This window comes from Vulpes lagopus, chromosome 18 (assembly GCF_018345385.1).
Source record: "Vulpes lagopus strain Blue_001 chromosome 18, ASM1834538v1, whole genome shotgun sequence".
Classification (NCBI taxonomy): Eukaryota; Metazoa; Chordata; class Mammalia; order Carnivora; family Canidae; genus Vulpes; species Vulpes lagopus.
In genome coordinates this window covers 14681548-14697031 of record NC_054841.1, presented here as the reverse complement: position 1 = coordinate 14697031, position 15484 = coordinate 14681548, and the positions used below count along the sequence as shown (strand labels likewise).

Genomic DNA, 15484 nt, shown 5'->3' with positions numbered 1-15484 from the left:
AACAGGCTCCATGCACCGGGAGCCCGACGTGGGATTCGATCCAGGGTCTCCAGGATCGCGCCCTGGGCCAAAGGCAGGCGCCAAACCGCTGCGCCACCCAGGGATCCGAATTTCCCCAGATTTACTTGCAAAAGTAGGCCAACACTTATAGGTACAAGCATTAATGTTCACCAGGAGATGACTAGTTAAATTAGCTATTTTCACGGTGTCCCATTACAAGAATAATGTGATGACATAAACTTCTCCAAGACATAGAATGTGATCCATTTTGTATGCAGTTTTAAATTATTTTTTTTAATTGTTTATATTCTGAGACCCTAAGAACAACCCCTCCCTACAGCAAAGCTACCCAGAGAGGACAAACTGCCTGTCTTAGAGCTAAGGGACGGGCCCCCAAGGAAGGAACTCCAAGGTGGGAACATCCAAGGGACTACAGTAAACTAGTTGCCCACCCCCATTCCATCACCATTCATACTTTCCAACAAAAGAAAGGTCAGCAGGCCCAAGAAGGAGCCTGATGGTCCCACTCCTGAAGCTTGCGAGAGACATCTGTGTGTGACAAGTCAGCCTAGGCTGAGCTCTCACCTACCTGAGCAGCACCCAGGTTTGGTGTTCTCAGAAAGGATGGATTGCCTTAATCCTGTAATCCTGTAAACATGCTCAGACCCCTGGCTCTCTCTCCTCATCCTGGCCCTCAAACAGCACAGACAAGAAGGTGAGCAAAGTCTTTATTGGGGACACTGCACATCATTGCCCAAACCCACAACTCTGTTTCCCATGCTCAAGGCAGCAGCAGGAACAGAAGCAGAGCAAAGAGGGCCACAAGAGCCCCCACAAGGCTCACAGCCCCAGGGCATCACCCTCTCCTGGCAACCAAAACAAGCCCCCTGCAGTCACCAAGCAGCTCAGGATAAATCAGGACAGCTTAGGCATCGGGCTTTCTACAAAAAGAAGAAACATCAGGTCAAAGCTGTGCCCTCCTGGCTCACCCCATCCTAGAGATGTTTCCCCTCTACCCTAGAGAAGTTCGGCATGTGTTGCTACCCAGAGCCTTGAATGGTGTCCTGCTTCCCAGACAATCCAGTCCAAACTTGCAGTGAAGACTCTCCTCATTCAGATGTCAACCTTATATCTCCTGACACAAAAACAGCCCACTCTCACCCACCCCACCCCGTTCCCCAAACACATCACATACATCCCACCCTTTGTGCCTTTGCTAACCACCAGACCACCCATCCAGCATGTTCTCTGTGCTGTCCTCCCTTTGTCACATCCTGCCTAGCTTCTAAGGCCCAGATCAAATCCTGCTTCAGGCAGGAAAACCTACCAAGGAGGCATACCCACTCTGAGAGCCTAGAAGACCATGATGTCAATAAAAAAGTGTTCTCATCTGTGACATAGGATCTTTTTCCCCAACTAGAACTTTGTCTTGACCTTCTGAAATCCCCTACCCAGCACCTAACCCAGTGCTCTACACATAGCAGTTCAGTTATTATCAGTGATGACAGACCATACTCACCTAATGCAGAATCAGACCTGAGGTCCAGTTGGAGTTCATGGCTGGTTCCGGTGGCAGAACTGGAGAGAAACAGAAGCGGCCGCAGCCTGACTTGCAGCATTTTGCCCCAGCCTGGCAGTTCTCATCCATCATGCAGCCAACAATGCACAGGCCCACCAAAATGTTTGGACAATCACCACCCCGCCCTGCGGGATAAACAGGCACAGGTAAAGAGACAGGACGGTCGGCTCCACCCACTCCAAGTTCCTGGCTAGAACTGAGACCTGGAAGTTCCAGAGAAATCCATCCCTGACTGTAACTAGATCTTAACCAAAGATCTGCCTGGGAAACCTGGAAGCTAGAGCCTCTGAAAATCAGTAGGGGCCCACGAGAACATCTGGACTAAAACTTTTCAAATGATACCCCATAGAGTTCCCCAGAGGTCCCTGGGTTTGATATCTCTGTGCGTGGGGCTGGGTGGGGTGCCAAGGAGCCCCCTTCTCGCTCCCCTCTGCCTGGGCTTCTCAGGGTCACTTCCTCAGGGAGGCCTCCTCTGCCATCCCAGACAAGGCTTGGTGCCCTGGGTTGTGCTCCTCTCATCAAGATTTATTACAATTCCTGATCTGATCTACCTTCACTGATAAACTACATAATTTCAAGAATATGTCTTCAGAACCTTGAACACTGCCTGGGAATCTACATGTTGTCTAAAAACCACATCTGAGGGATGCCTGGGTGGCTCAGCAGGTGAGCATCTGCCTTTGGCTCAGGTTGTGATCCTGAGGTCTGGGGATCAAATCCCATATCGGGCTCCCTGCAAAGAGCCTGCTTTTCCCTCTGCCTGTGTCTCTCATGAATAAATAAATAAAATCTTTAAAACACACACACACACACACACACATACACACACACACACACCTGAGCCAGTGATTCTGAAATGGGAGTTCCACAGCACCTGGTATAAAAGGAGCATTCAAAAATATGGATTTGTTTAAATATATATTTTTTGAAACAAATCAGATCAGGAATGCTTTTATCTGTTGCAGATATGTTCCTAAGAATTTGATCAGAAAACCATGATCTTGGGCAGTTCCCTCATTTTACTGAGGAAGAAACTGGCTCAATGAGAGTTTGCTTCCCCAAGGCCACGGAGCCAGTCAGCAGTGGGACCAAGACCAGCAGCCATGCTACCAGTCTTCCAACCTCAGAACTTTTCCTACTAACCCACACTGCCTTCCCCTAGTTCTTAAAATGCCAGCATGGGCTCCGGAGCCTGAGGAAGGGTGGCTTTGGGCTGGAGGCTAGGAGGACAGGAAGGATGAGAACTCTGACTCCCCCCAGGAAGGGAAAGACAATAAGGCCACCAACGGCTCCCTCCCCAACCAACCGTGGAACTCAAGGATTTCTTCCCCAAAGAGCCAACATACCTCCCTTAATGTCTCCGCGGCAGGCGTGCCCACAGCCGGTGCTACAGCATTTTTGCCCCTGGGGACAGGACTCATCCCTGTCACACAGCTCCTCACATGGAAGGGGGTCAGCAGGACATTCACCACCAGACTCTGCAATAGAATCAGAGCATGGGGCCCAGAGGTGTTCAAGTCCAGTGTTTCCAGTTGTTTTCACTGTGATTCTTGAGTGCAAAATTACATTCTTCATTGTGTATATTAATCCATAGACATGCTTAAACTTTATATATATATATATGTGCATATATCTATATACTCTATAGTCTTTCTATGTATTTTTTCAAATGCTGGTCCTCAACTACTAAACTAATCTCAAGACTCACAGTCTGGAAAACACTGTTGAGCTCTAACCTACTATGGCTAACAGACCTATTGCCCACCCCATATTCACTCTTTCTCCCTCCTTCCTGTGGTAGACATCCATGGTGGTGGTCCCCAGTGAACCACACCTCCTATATTGTCTCTGGGCTGGACTGTGTGACTTGCTTTGACTAACAGGACACCATCAAGTATGATGAGAGCAAAGGCTGGATAAGCACTTGTATATTGGGGCTTGGGAAACAGCGCCCCCCCTTGGAAACCGGCTGCTACACCATGAAGCGGCTTGGGCTCAACTGTGGAATGATGAGATATCCCATAGCGAGAGAAGCTGGATGAAGAGAAGCATCCTGAAAGGTCCAGCCATCATCAACTTCCCGGCTGAGCTACCAGCTACATGCAGCTACGTGAGTGACCTAGCTGTGCCATGTGGCTATAAGAACTGCCCAGCTGAGCCTGTTTGGGCCAGCTGTGAGAAAGAGTCAAATGCTGTTATCATAAGCCACTAAGTTTGGAGAGTGCTTGTTATGCAGCCATGGATAACTGAAACACCTGCTAATAAAACCGCAGGTTTGTTGTGAGGCAATGAGCCTGGCCAGCTACAATGATTTGCTTCCCCAAATTACCTTGTAACTAGGAGAGACTACAAACTAAGACATAAGCTGGGAAAACTTTTGCATTCTGACCCAGATAATGCACCTTTCAAACTGCCCCCTGGCTTCTCTTTCTTCCAGTGCAAAGACAGACATAACACAGGGAGATAGAGCCGTCTTCTTTCAACCATGGGGGGCAACTAGACTGAGGATGGAGCTATGGAATGCAAAGGAGAAGGAAAATAAACAACCTCATCCTTGTTAGCATCATGGAGCCACCACCCCAGCCCTGGTCCCTACTTCAGGACTTCTTCTTATATGAGAAAAATGAATCCCTATTTGGTTAATTTTCTGTTGTACAGAGCCAAGCACATCCATGATGCACTCCTTCACCACCCCTCTGAAGATAATAAGGCTCAGAGAAGAGAAGGGGTTTGCCCAGAACTACAGAGTGAGTCAGCAGGAAAGCAGGACAAAACTCAGCCTCTTGGTTTGCAAGGAAGCACTCTTTCTACTACACCATCCTTAAAACATGCAGGCACCAGGCCAGGTCCTCTGGAGCAGGCACTCCCTAGGAAGCCTCATCCAAGCCAAATTGACTTGCCATGACTCATTCATCTCAGTGTTTATTTCAGGTTTTTTTAAGTGGAGAAAAGAAGAGGCAGGCTATTAAAAGCATTGTAGAAAACCAACGCAGGACTGGCCCAGTGCCCTTGAGTAGGGACATGTAATAATTGCATATGTCTGGCTCTGGGAAGTCTGCCATGATGGAAAAGGCAAGTGTTGGACTCCAAGGAAAACACGTACAGCTAAACAATCATGGTCTAATAACCCTGCATCACAGGATTTTCCTGAACAGCCCCTATTTCAAAGGTTCTATGCCATTGTCAGAGCACATCAAATCTTATTTTTTAATCCAGAAAATATGGTCACTGCCAGATGTACCCCTCCACACCTCCCCACCTGCCAGATGAACACTAAAATCTATTTAACAAAGAGCAAAGTCTTTCATCCCACAGTTGAGAAGGCTGGGGACATTAAAAAAAATCTCTCTGGTGGGAAAAACCTAGCAACTTTAACTTTTCATGGAATTACACTGAGCAGAACACTTCCCAGATACGATTTTGCTGAGCTTGGCCCTGAAGTGACCAATACCAGCTCATACTGAGGACCAGGCATAAAGACCAAACCTCTACTCTCTTCCAGGCCAGACTTCCTTGAGGTCCCTGGGGTTGTGTCAAATACCAGACAGTGAAGAGACTCTTGGGGAATAGGCTGAAGCCCTGAGGGTCAGAACGTGTCCTTTGACCAGTGCCCACCATGGCCACCCACTACATCACCCATGTCTGATGCCTGAATCCCTGCCAAATAATTCCCTACTCTCAGCTCAAATGCTGGAATCCAGGGGGCCTCACAACCTCCAAGCCAGACTATGCCATCATTATACTTTTTTTTTTTAAGATTAATTTATTTATTTGAGAAAGAGCACATGAGCAGGAGGGACAGAGGGAGAGTGAGAGAGAACCTCAGGCAGACCCCACACTGAGCACAGAGCCTAATGCACGGCTCAATCTCATGACCCTGAGACCATGACCTGAGCCTAAATCAAGAGTCAGTTAACCAACTGAGTCACCCAGGCACCCCCATCCTTATACTTTATCCTCAGCTGAAATCTGGCTGTCTAGAAGTTCTGTCCATTGGTCCAGGTCCTATGTCCAGAGACCTTGTGAAAACATGGCTTGTGCCATCAGCCTAGACAGGATCCTCTGCCTCTCACTGTCTCAGCTTTCCCAAACTAGGTAAGCTCAGTTCCTCATACCACATGGTTTCCAGGCACCTCACAGTTATCTTACCAGGAATCAGGATGACAAACAGGAATGAGAGTCAGAATGGGAATGGTCATCCCCACCCTGCAAATATACCCCTATCCCAAGACCCAAGATATCACCAAAAAAAAGTGGAATAAAAAGCTGAAGCCCAGGAAATACTCTTAGACTTTACTATTACCCTGGCTGTAACCTTCCACTATACCTGAGGGAAGGACAGTGGCGCTAGTTGAAAAGTGAAATCCCAAAACTTCTTAAGCCAAGGACTCTCTGAGTTATCAAACCTACTCCTCTTGCAAATAGACAGCCAGACAGCCAGTAAAGGGATAGGATTGGCCTGAGGTCAATGGTGGCAGAATTGGTTCCCAAATTCCCAGCTCTGACACTAGGACCAATGATGTGGTCCTTTAAGCCACTCATTATGATTCCCTACACTCTACAAGGATTACACAAGAACAAGAGCTGAGACTCAGTCATGGGGCACCTGGATGGCTCAGTCAGTTAAGCATCTGCATCCCATTTGGGTCATGGTCTCAGGGTCCTGGGTATAGAGCCCCCTGGGTCTCAGGTTCCCTGCTCAGCTTCTCCATCTCCCTCTTCCCCTCCCCCCCACCCTGCTCCCCCCTCCACCCTCAAAGTAAATAAATAAAATCTTTTAAAAAAGAAATAGCTAGGACTCATTCAGCTGTATTCTGACAAAAGTGAAGACCCAGTGGTAGAGAATTGCAGGGATTAGTAAAACCTAGCAAGAAACCAGTGTGTTGGGAGTCTCCAAGACAACTCCTAGGTTGGGTGATGTGTTACGACTCACAAGACTCAGTATACAGTTGTACTCATGACCACGCTATATTACAGGAAAAGATATAAAGCAAAATCATCTCAGGGAAAGGGTGCATGAGGCAAAGTCTAGAGGAAATCAAGCACATGCTTCCATGAGTCCTCTTCTAGTGGATTCCTATAAGTCATGACAACACAGTGTGAAGTGTTGTTAACCAGGGAAGCTCATTAGAGACCTGGGGTTTTTATTGGGCACTCTCTGCTTAGCAGGTATGATTTTTTTTTTAAGATTTATTTATTTATTTATTCAGAGAGAGTGAAAGAGAGGCAGAGACAGGGGCAGAGAGAGAAGCAGGCTCCATGCAGGGAGCCCGACGTGGGACTCCATCCTGGGTCTCCAGGATCACACCCCGGGCTGCAGGCGGCACTAAACCGCTGTGCCACCAGGGCTGCCCTAGCAGGTATGATTCTTACCAGTTAGGGTAGTAGGAACACTCTCAAAATCTAAGTTCCCAGAAGCCAGTCAAGTCCGGTCTTGCAAGTAGACCTTTCTAAGAATATCAATCTCAGGCCTGCTATGTTAACTCTTTTCTGAACAACCAGCAGTGAGGTTTCAGGAAAAGGTCATCCAAACACACAGGAAGCCCATGCCATCCATCCACCCAAAGGATATAATTCACAGGTTGTAATAAGCAAAACAATGGGTCACTGGGTTTCATGGGGGAGGGGAGGCGCCTTAAGGTAGCCAAAGGAGAGTCGTTTCTTAGGCTGTAATCTGCATCTTTGCTCCAAAACCTCTTACCTCCAAGACCTCCCATCACTCAACTACTCAAGTCAAACACTTTAGTACAGCTCTTGACACTTCCTCTCCCTCAGCACACACATCCACTTATTTCTTCACTTAGTCTTGTCAACTCTACCTTAAAAGTATTTCAAGTCTGTCACTTTTCCCTGTCCACACCATCACCACCCTGGTCTAAGCTGTGCTCACCTTCCCCCCAAGCCTGCCTCAACTGCCTCTTAATGGGCCTGCCATCTGCTACATTTGTCTCCATCTCTTCTTCACACACCAGCAGAGTGCTTATTTTCAAATAAATAAAATATACATATATTTAAAAAAAGAAAACCAGGGGCACCTTGGTGACTCAGTGGTTGAGTGTCTGCCTTTGGCTCAGGTTGTGATCCCGGGGTTCTGGGATCGAGTCCTGCATAAGGCTCTCCACGGGGAGCCTGCTTCTCCCTCTGCCTATGTCTCTGCCTCTCTGTGTCTCTCATGAATAAGTAAAATCTTTAAAAATAATAAAATTAATTAACTAATTAATTAAAACCAAGGGGCACCTGGGTAACTTGGGCAGTTAAGTGTCCAACTGTTAGTTTGGGCCCAGGTCGTGATCTTGGGGCATGCAATCCAGCCCTGCATTGGGCTCTGTGCTCAGTATGGAGTCCACTGGAAATTATCTCCCTCTCCTTCTGCCTCTGCTCCTCATCCTTCTAGCACACACTCTCTCTCTCTATATATATATATATAAAATAAATACACAAAATCTTTTTAAATAAAGTAAAACAGGGCAGCCTGGGTGGCTCAGCAGTTTAGCGCTGCCTTCAGCCTGGGATGTGATCCTGGGGCCCCGGGATCGAGTCCCACGTCAGGCTCCCTACATGGAGCCTGCTTCTCCCTCTGCCTGTGTCTCTGCCTCTCTCTCTCTCTCTCTCTCTCTGTGTCATGAATAAATAAAATCTTTAAAATTAATAAATAAAATAAAATAAAGTAAAACGAAAACCAGACTAGGCCTCTCCTCTCTGCTTTCATAAGCCTTGCAAAGGCTTCCCAGTGCACTTAGAACAAGGGCTTTGACAGAGGTCCCAGAGACTCACTGGAGGTCTGGACTCTCCCTAACCGGAGCCACTTTCCTCCTCCTTCCCTTTCTCTTTTCTCCAACTCCACTGACCTCCTTTCACTTCCTTGAATCAGTAAGCTCTTTCCTACTCTTCACACACCCTACAGCCAGCTCTCTCTCATCCTGCAGGTTAAAATGACACCTCCCTGATAGCTCTCTTTGATTTTCCTTCACAGCTCTCATCACAATCTATGCCTATTATTTATAACCTCGGCTGCCTTGCTCACACCGGACACACATAATGCCAGCTGCAGACACTTGATAAGTAGTGAGGGAGGGGACACACAGATCTGACTTCAGATGGCAGGAGGGAACGTGAGCAGAGAGGTGCTGTGCATCACAGCATGAGCTGCTGAGCATTATTTGGCAGGCTTTCTATAGGCTTTTAAAATAAATTTCTTCTTGGGATGCCTGGGTGGCCCAGTGGTTGAGCATCTGCCTTCATCTCAGGGCATGATCCCGGAGTCCCAGGATTGAGTCCTACATCAGGCTCCCCATAGGGAGCCTGCTTCTCCCTCTGCCTATGTTTCTGCCTCTCAGTGTGTCTCTCATGAATAAAAAAATAAAATATTTTAAAAATAAATAAAATAAAATACAGTCTTCTAAACTGTATGATATAGGCTGAATGTTGTGTTCCCCCAGGATTCATGTCTTGAAATCTAACCCCTAATATGTGTTTCAGAGATGCGTGCTTTGGGAGGGGGGCCCCCCATGAATAGGACAATGCTCATATTGCCCTTTCACCGTGTAAGGGCTCAGTGAAAACATGGCAGTATGTGAACCAGGAAGCTGGCTCTCTCCAGGCACTGAATCTGCTGGCACCTTAACCTTGGGCTTCTCAGCCTCCAGAACTATAAGAAATAAATTTCTGTTATTCATAAGCCACCCAGTCTATGGAATTCTGTTCTAGCAGCCCAAAGGACTAAGACACCAAATTATCACTCTTTGAGGTAAATAAGCTTATCTCCACTGTACAGAGGACAAAGGTGAGGTTCAGAGAGCTAAAAGGATTTGCCTGAGGCCACACAGCAAGCAGTTAGAAGCCAAGGTTCACTTGCATGCTCAAACCAGAACTGCCCCACCTGAGCAGGTCCCAGGGTCTACTCTGAACCCTCAGCCAGCCTGTCCCCCCACCTTACCAAACAGACTAGAACTGGCTACGTAAACCTCTGGCAATGTCAGAGCCGAGGGAAAGCAGGAACTGTTCAGAGCCCAGGACTGACAGCTTCCTGTCCCATGGAGTAGCTCAGCCCAGGCCTGGAGCCGTAGACAGGTCATTAACTACTCTCGCCAGACTAGGAAGCCCGCTCAGCCAGTAAGTATACTCTGGGAGATCTGCAGGGAGGTCACTATTGCAGGCTGCCTGGCTCCAAGGAAAGAAGAAGCCCCATCTGGGCTGGCCAAGGGCCAAAGCAGCTCACAAAGGGCCTGGCCTAGGTGCCAGCCTCACCCTCAGCCCCCATGACTCAGCCATCAGCCTCACACACTGGAAGACTGTGCTGGGCCTTACAGGCTGGCAGTGAGTGACTGGCCTGACACAGGTTCCCAGGCTCTGGTTCCAAAGCTGGGCCGCAAGAGTCCTGGCAAGGAGTACAACCCTCTATTCTCTCTAATGGGCAGGGAGCCCAAGAGAGCTGTCCAGGCCAAACACAGCCCCACAAGGTCCAGAGAAGAGGCCCGCTACCTGGGGAGGTTTGGCTGGAAAGAAAGAGGTGGTCACATGCTGTGGAGTTCCAGAGTCTTCCACAGGAAGAGGAATCCTTGTTCTTGATAAAAGGGGCTGGTAAGCAACTGCACTCCTAATAAAGCCCACCTTAGCAGGCAACAGGAAGGAAGCTGATGTCTCCTGAGGGCTAAACACTTTACACACTTTGCATCTTTACAACAACCTCCAAGGCTTATTCTTTCCATTTTACAAAGAAGGGAACTGAGGCTCGGGGAAGCAGAAGACACTTGGCCAGGGACCTGCTGGCCAGTAACTGGTGAGCCTCAGGCTTGAACCCAGCTCTCTGATTACCAAAATCTAGGCTTTTCTACTGGAATAGCTGCCACATGCCCTCAGAGAGAATGGTTCCAGTTTCTTTAGAAAACATAATGGAAGGTGTAAATTAAGACCTCATTTAATGCAGATGAGAAAAAAATAAAACAACCTAGGCATTAACTTATCAAGAAGTATTTGAAAACTATGAAATACACCAAATGCACATGGACAATGGGAAGACATAAAGATTCACATAAAAATGTCAGCTTTCCCTAAATTAATTTTTTTAAGATTTATTAATTTGAGAGAGAAAGAGCATGGGAGGAGAAAGTAGCAGAGGGAGAGGGAGAAGCAGGCTCCCTGCTGAGCCCACGTTGGGCTCCCAAAACCCTGGGATCATGACCTGAGCTGAAGACAGATACTTAACCTGAGCCACTCAGGCACTCCTGAAATTAATTTATACATCTAACACATCTCCAATAAAAGCAGCCCTCCTATTTGAGAGGAAGGAGGTAGTGATGGACAATATGATAACAAAATATATGTGGAAGCACAAACAAGCAAATAAACCATAAAAATCCAGAAACAAGAGGGAAATGAGAAGGGGAAGCTACGGAAGATGCATCATCAATTTCTGATACCTTTTGGAGGCCTCTCAGGGACCAAAAGAGGAGGCAAGCAATAGGGCAGAAAGCTCTGCATGCCACGATCCTCCTTCTAGCAGCCTCCTCTGCCTGCCTGGACCCCATTCCCAGATCATCAATGGCTGACCCTTTGTCTATCATTTTTTAGAAAAGTTCTCAGAATATGGCAGCCACTTAATTTTTGTTGTTCAAAGTAAAGTAAAACCAACAATAAGATGGTGCAGACTTATTTGAGAAAGAAGGACTCAGGCCAAAGAGCCCATGGGCCCCGGGGTAGTGTTTCTTACCCAGCTTTGGCTTAGGGACTGGGACCACACAGCTCTTGTTGCAGCCAAACGTGCAGCATTTCTTTATACCCGGACAAGTCTCATCAGTGACGCACCTTTGAAAACAGGATTGTTTCCGAACAGCCCTGGGGCAATCTCCTTTCCTCCCTGTAGCAAAAAAGGGAGACAGCCATAAAGAGAAGAGAGAGAGAGAAGTGCCTGGTGGCACCCATAGGTGTAGCAAAAGGGAGATTTAAAGGAAGGAACCCCCGAGCTTCTTTGGGACTCTCAACCCTGGCGCTACAGCAGAGACAGTAACAATGATAAGAGCTCACATTTACTGAGTTCACTTTGTGCCAGGAACCTCTCATTTGAAACTCACAGCAATTCCAAGAGGTGCAAACAATTATCCCCATTTTACAGATGAGGAAATCGAGGTAAAAGGCTGTTTAAGTCTTATTCAGCCTGGCTCGGGGTCTACTCTTTTGATAACTACCTCTAACAGGCTTCCCCTCACAACTTTGCCCTCCAGCCTTCGCAGGAGCCCTGAGTTCAAATAAAAGAGATCGTCAGAAAAAAAAAAGAGATCGTCAGTTGTGTGTTCTTTCCTGATAGAAGACAAAGAACTGAGGACTCAGTGATTGAAGATGAAACTCCAAAAGGGAGATGAGGCACTTCAGGCAAGCTAGATTTCAAGAGCCTATCTAGGACGTTGGAGGCTCTCTGGGTCTTTCTAGCCCAGAGGCAAGGTCAGGAAGCACACTTGGATTTTGCCCCTCCAGTCAACATACCCTCTGGAATGCCTCCTTGGCAGACCCGACCACAGCCAGTGCTGCAGCACTTCTGCCCAGCCAGACACGATTCATCCCCCTGGCACAGCTCTTTACATGGGTTCTTATCAGGAGGGCATTCTCCTTCTTTCACTGCAAAAGATATCACACAAGGTTGGAGTGACTAGCTAAGCCTCAAAAGATGGGGAATAGAAGCCAAGTGCACTTCAAGGATGTTCAACCTCTCCAAACTTTCCTATCCAAAATACCTTTCCCCTCCCCCAACACAACCACTGACACTCACCTACCACTACTGAATGTCCAGCCACTTTGTAGATAAAGAGAAGGAAAGGTTGGGGTTGATCCTGTTCACATTTAAAGAGCACTAGGGAAAAGCTAGAACCTCTAGTAAGCCAGACTGGAAGTCCTACCTCCTTGTCCAGAGAGAGTAAAGAAAACCAAGAAGACCTACCCTGTCAAGCTGTCCTGAGAATCTTTGCATCCAATCCTGACCTACAGATATGACCATCTCCACAAATGAGGACTCTCACTCCAGGATGAGGAAAGGGATGACTTATTCTTAGTTATTTTCTGTTACTGTCAGCCAGGGATCCCACATAATAGCTCACCATGCTCTCCTGCAGCCACCCAGGATGTCAGGGACCCAAGAGCAAGAAGTGCCTTCAGGAAGAAGCAGCAGCTAGACATGATGATGGTGCGGAGAGTTGAGATGAGCGCTCAGTCCAGGCCGGAGGTATACACCTCACCCAGAGCATCAATCAAGGGAAGGGCAGGACTAGGAGACTGGCCCAAACCCAGCCCCAAAGTCTTCCCTTTCGCAATATTCCCCAAGGACGTCTTCTCCCGACAAGAAGAAAAGTGGTTGCTGGTGTGTGGGAAAATGCCTGGCACTCCCAAAGGGCACATGTGATGATGGTGATCAAACTCTGTAATGCAATATACACAACACTCATGGGCAGGGATAAGGAACCTGGTTGGTAGTTGGGGAAATGAAGGGATGGCCACTGGATTAAGGATCAAAGAGAGCCCTAAAGGGCTTTGGAAGGACACAGCTGCAGCCAAAGAGACAGAGGGAAGGACCAAAGACAGGACTTAATCATAACCAAACTAACAAAATGTGGTGTGGCTCCTGTTCATCCTAGCAATCCAAAAAACAGAGTGGAGCAGACTACTTAGAAAACATCAGAAAGGGGGCAGCTGGGGTGGCTCAGCAGTTTAGCACTGCCTTTGGCCCTGGGGCCTGATCCTGGAGACCGGGATCAAGCCCCACATTGAGCTTTCCTGCATGGAGCTTGCTTCTCCCTCTGCCTGTCTCTCTGCCTCTCTCTCTCTCTCTCTCTCTCATAAATAAATAAATAAAATCTTAAAAAAAAAAAAAAAAAACTACAGCAAAGCCGTATGTGAGTTTGTTCAGAACTAATACAAATGCACCAAACACCTACATCTTGGTCCATCTAGCCCATTCAGGCCATTTTTGGATTGCATGAAGGCTAGCTGACAGAACGAAAAAGAAGTTGCTATGATTCAAGTAGTCTAGACCATCTATACTCCCTTACTTTATCTCCTCTTCTTCTATTTTGTTTTACTTTTATCTGTCCTGTTGACATGTCCTGTCCATGATGACTTTGGTCAGACATGATATTTAATGGTATCCACTGACGTTGCTTGGCCTAGTAAGATTAAAGAGCAGAGGAAATTCAAGGCTTAAAGGAAAAAATCTCGGGGCACCTGGGTGGCTCAGTGGTTGAGCATCTGCCTTTGGTTCAGGTTGTGATCCCGGGCTCCTAGGATCAAGTCCTGCATTGGGCTCCCCACAGGGAGACGACTTCTCCCTCTTCCTATGTCTCTGCCTCTCTTTGTGTGTCAAATAAACAAAATATTTTTTTTTTAAAAAAAATAAAAAACAGGGCAGCCCCGGTGGCGCAGCGGTTTAGCGCCGCCTGCAGCCTGGGGTGTGATCCTGGAGACCCCGGAGGAGTCCCACGTCAGGCTTCCTGTAAGGAGCCTGCTTCTCCCTCTGCCTGTGTCTCTGCCCCTCTCTCTCTGTCTCTATGAAAAAATAAAATCTTAAAAAAATAAAATAAAAATAAAGCCAAAATATCCACTATAGAGCCAGAGTTTGGTGCCAAAGAGTTGCCTTATTGTTTTAAGGCTGATATTGGACCATGGAGATAATTAACATTTGTTGATAACCTAACATGTGCTTTATATGTATTATCTATTTTAATCCTCACAATAATCTTGCAGAAGTAAGAAAACTGGTTCAGAGGGGTTGAGAAAGAATGACCAAGGTCATAAAGCTAGTAAATGGTGGTTACTGGAATTTAACAATAGCAGTGACAGATAGCATTGCTTGGGGGTTTACCTGTGCCAGAGTTCTTCACATGAATTAGCTCACTTAATCCTTAAGTGCAACCCTATTAGTTAGGTACCATTGTCCCCACTCTACAGATAGGGAAACCGAGGCACAGAAAGAAACCTGGATCACACAGAGGGTGGTAGACCAAAGGCAGGCAGCCCTGCCTAGTCAATATTCTTAATCACCATATCATGCTGGATTTGAACTCATATCTTTCTACATTAAAAACTCAGGTACTGGGGCACCTGGGTGGCTCAGCGGTTGAGCGTCTGCCTTTGACTCAGGGCCTGATCCCAGTCCAGGGATGGAGTCCCTCATCGGGCTCCCTCCAGGGAGCCTCTGCTTCTCCCTCTGCCTATGTCTCTGCCTCTCTCGGTCTCCCATGAATAAATAAAATACAAATAAAAACTCATGTACTTTTTACTATTCCACATTGTGACCCGGTAAAAGGAACTTTCTCTACTACCGGTAAATCGATCCAGTTCTATTTACGGACATCCTACCTCTAAGCCAGAGCTAAGGGGAGCTTTGCGAAACTCCATAGCTGTTAAACCTCTGCATCCCCGCCCATCCCAGAATCACCTTCCTGGAGAGAGAAGCCCAGGTCGCTGGGGCTTGGAGAGTCCACGGGCCAAGACCCAACCTTCATTATGATGCCTTTAGATGCAAGAGGCATCCCCTGGAGCCTAGGCCTCGGGGACCCGGTGGGTGTTTGGAGGGGCATGGGCCAGACCCCCTCTTGTTGGATTTTCGGGTCCCCGCATTAGGCGCACTCTACGGCTTTCAAAGACTGAACTGCGGGCCCCGCTGTGCTCCCCTCCGCACCTAAGCTCCAGCCCCGAGAGCCCGCTCTCGTCCTCCTGCCCCGCACTTCTCCACCCGCCTTGGCCCAGCGGAGAGCGCTCCCGGACCAAATACCCACAGTCCGCATCCGAGGAGCCGGCCGGGCCGCAGAAGAAGCCCCGGCCGCCCGGCTCACAGCGCCTGCCCGCTTCCGGGCCCCAGCGAGACGCGGCCTTGCGGTTCCCATGGAAACCCCGCGGCTCGCCGCGTCGCGCTTCCGGGCC

General features: G+C 47.9%; 1 protein-coding gene across 5 annotated transcripts; it reads right to left on the bottom strand.

The window, feature by feature from the left end:
• Positions 1-714: 714 nt before the first annotated feature.
• Positions 715-15438, bottom strand: WFDC3 (WAP four-disulfide core domain 3). Of its 5 annotated transcripts, none has more exons than XM_041733036.1 (7): positions 15243-15438; positions 12667-12984; positions 12059-12190; positions 11289-11435; positions 2926-3057; positions 1520-1704; positions 715-941 (listed from the first exon to the last, which is right to left on the bottom strand). In XM_041733036.1, the coding sequence occupies exons 2-6, from the start codon at positions 12743-12745 to the stop codon at positions 1520-1522; spliced, it is 675 nt and encodes a 224-aa protein (XP_041588970.1). In that variant the 5' UTR covers positions 12746-12984; positions 15243-15438; the 3' UTR covers positions 715-941. The 5 variants fall into 5 exon arrangements, with proteins under 5 accessions (XP_041588970.1, XP_041588968.1, XP_041588967.1 ...); XM_041733034.1 differs by having other exon boundaries at positions 15340-15438; XM_041733033.1 differs by lacking the exon at positions 12667-12984 and having other exon boundaries at positions 15243-15354.
• Between the last annotated feature and the right edge of the window lie 46 nt (positions 15439-15484).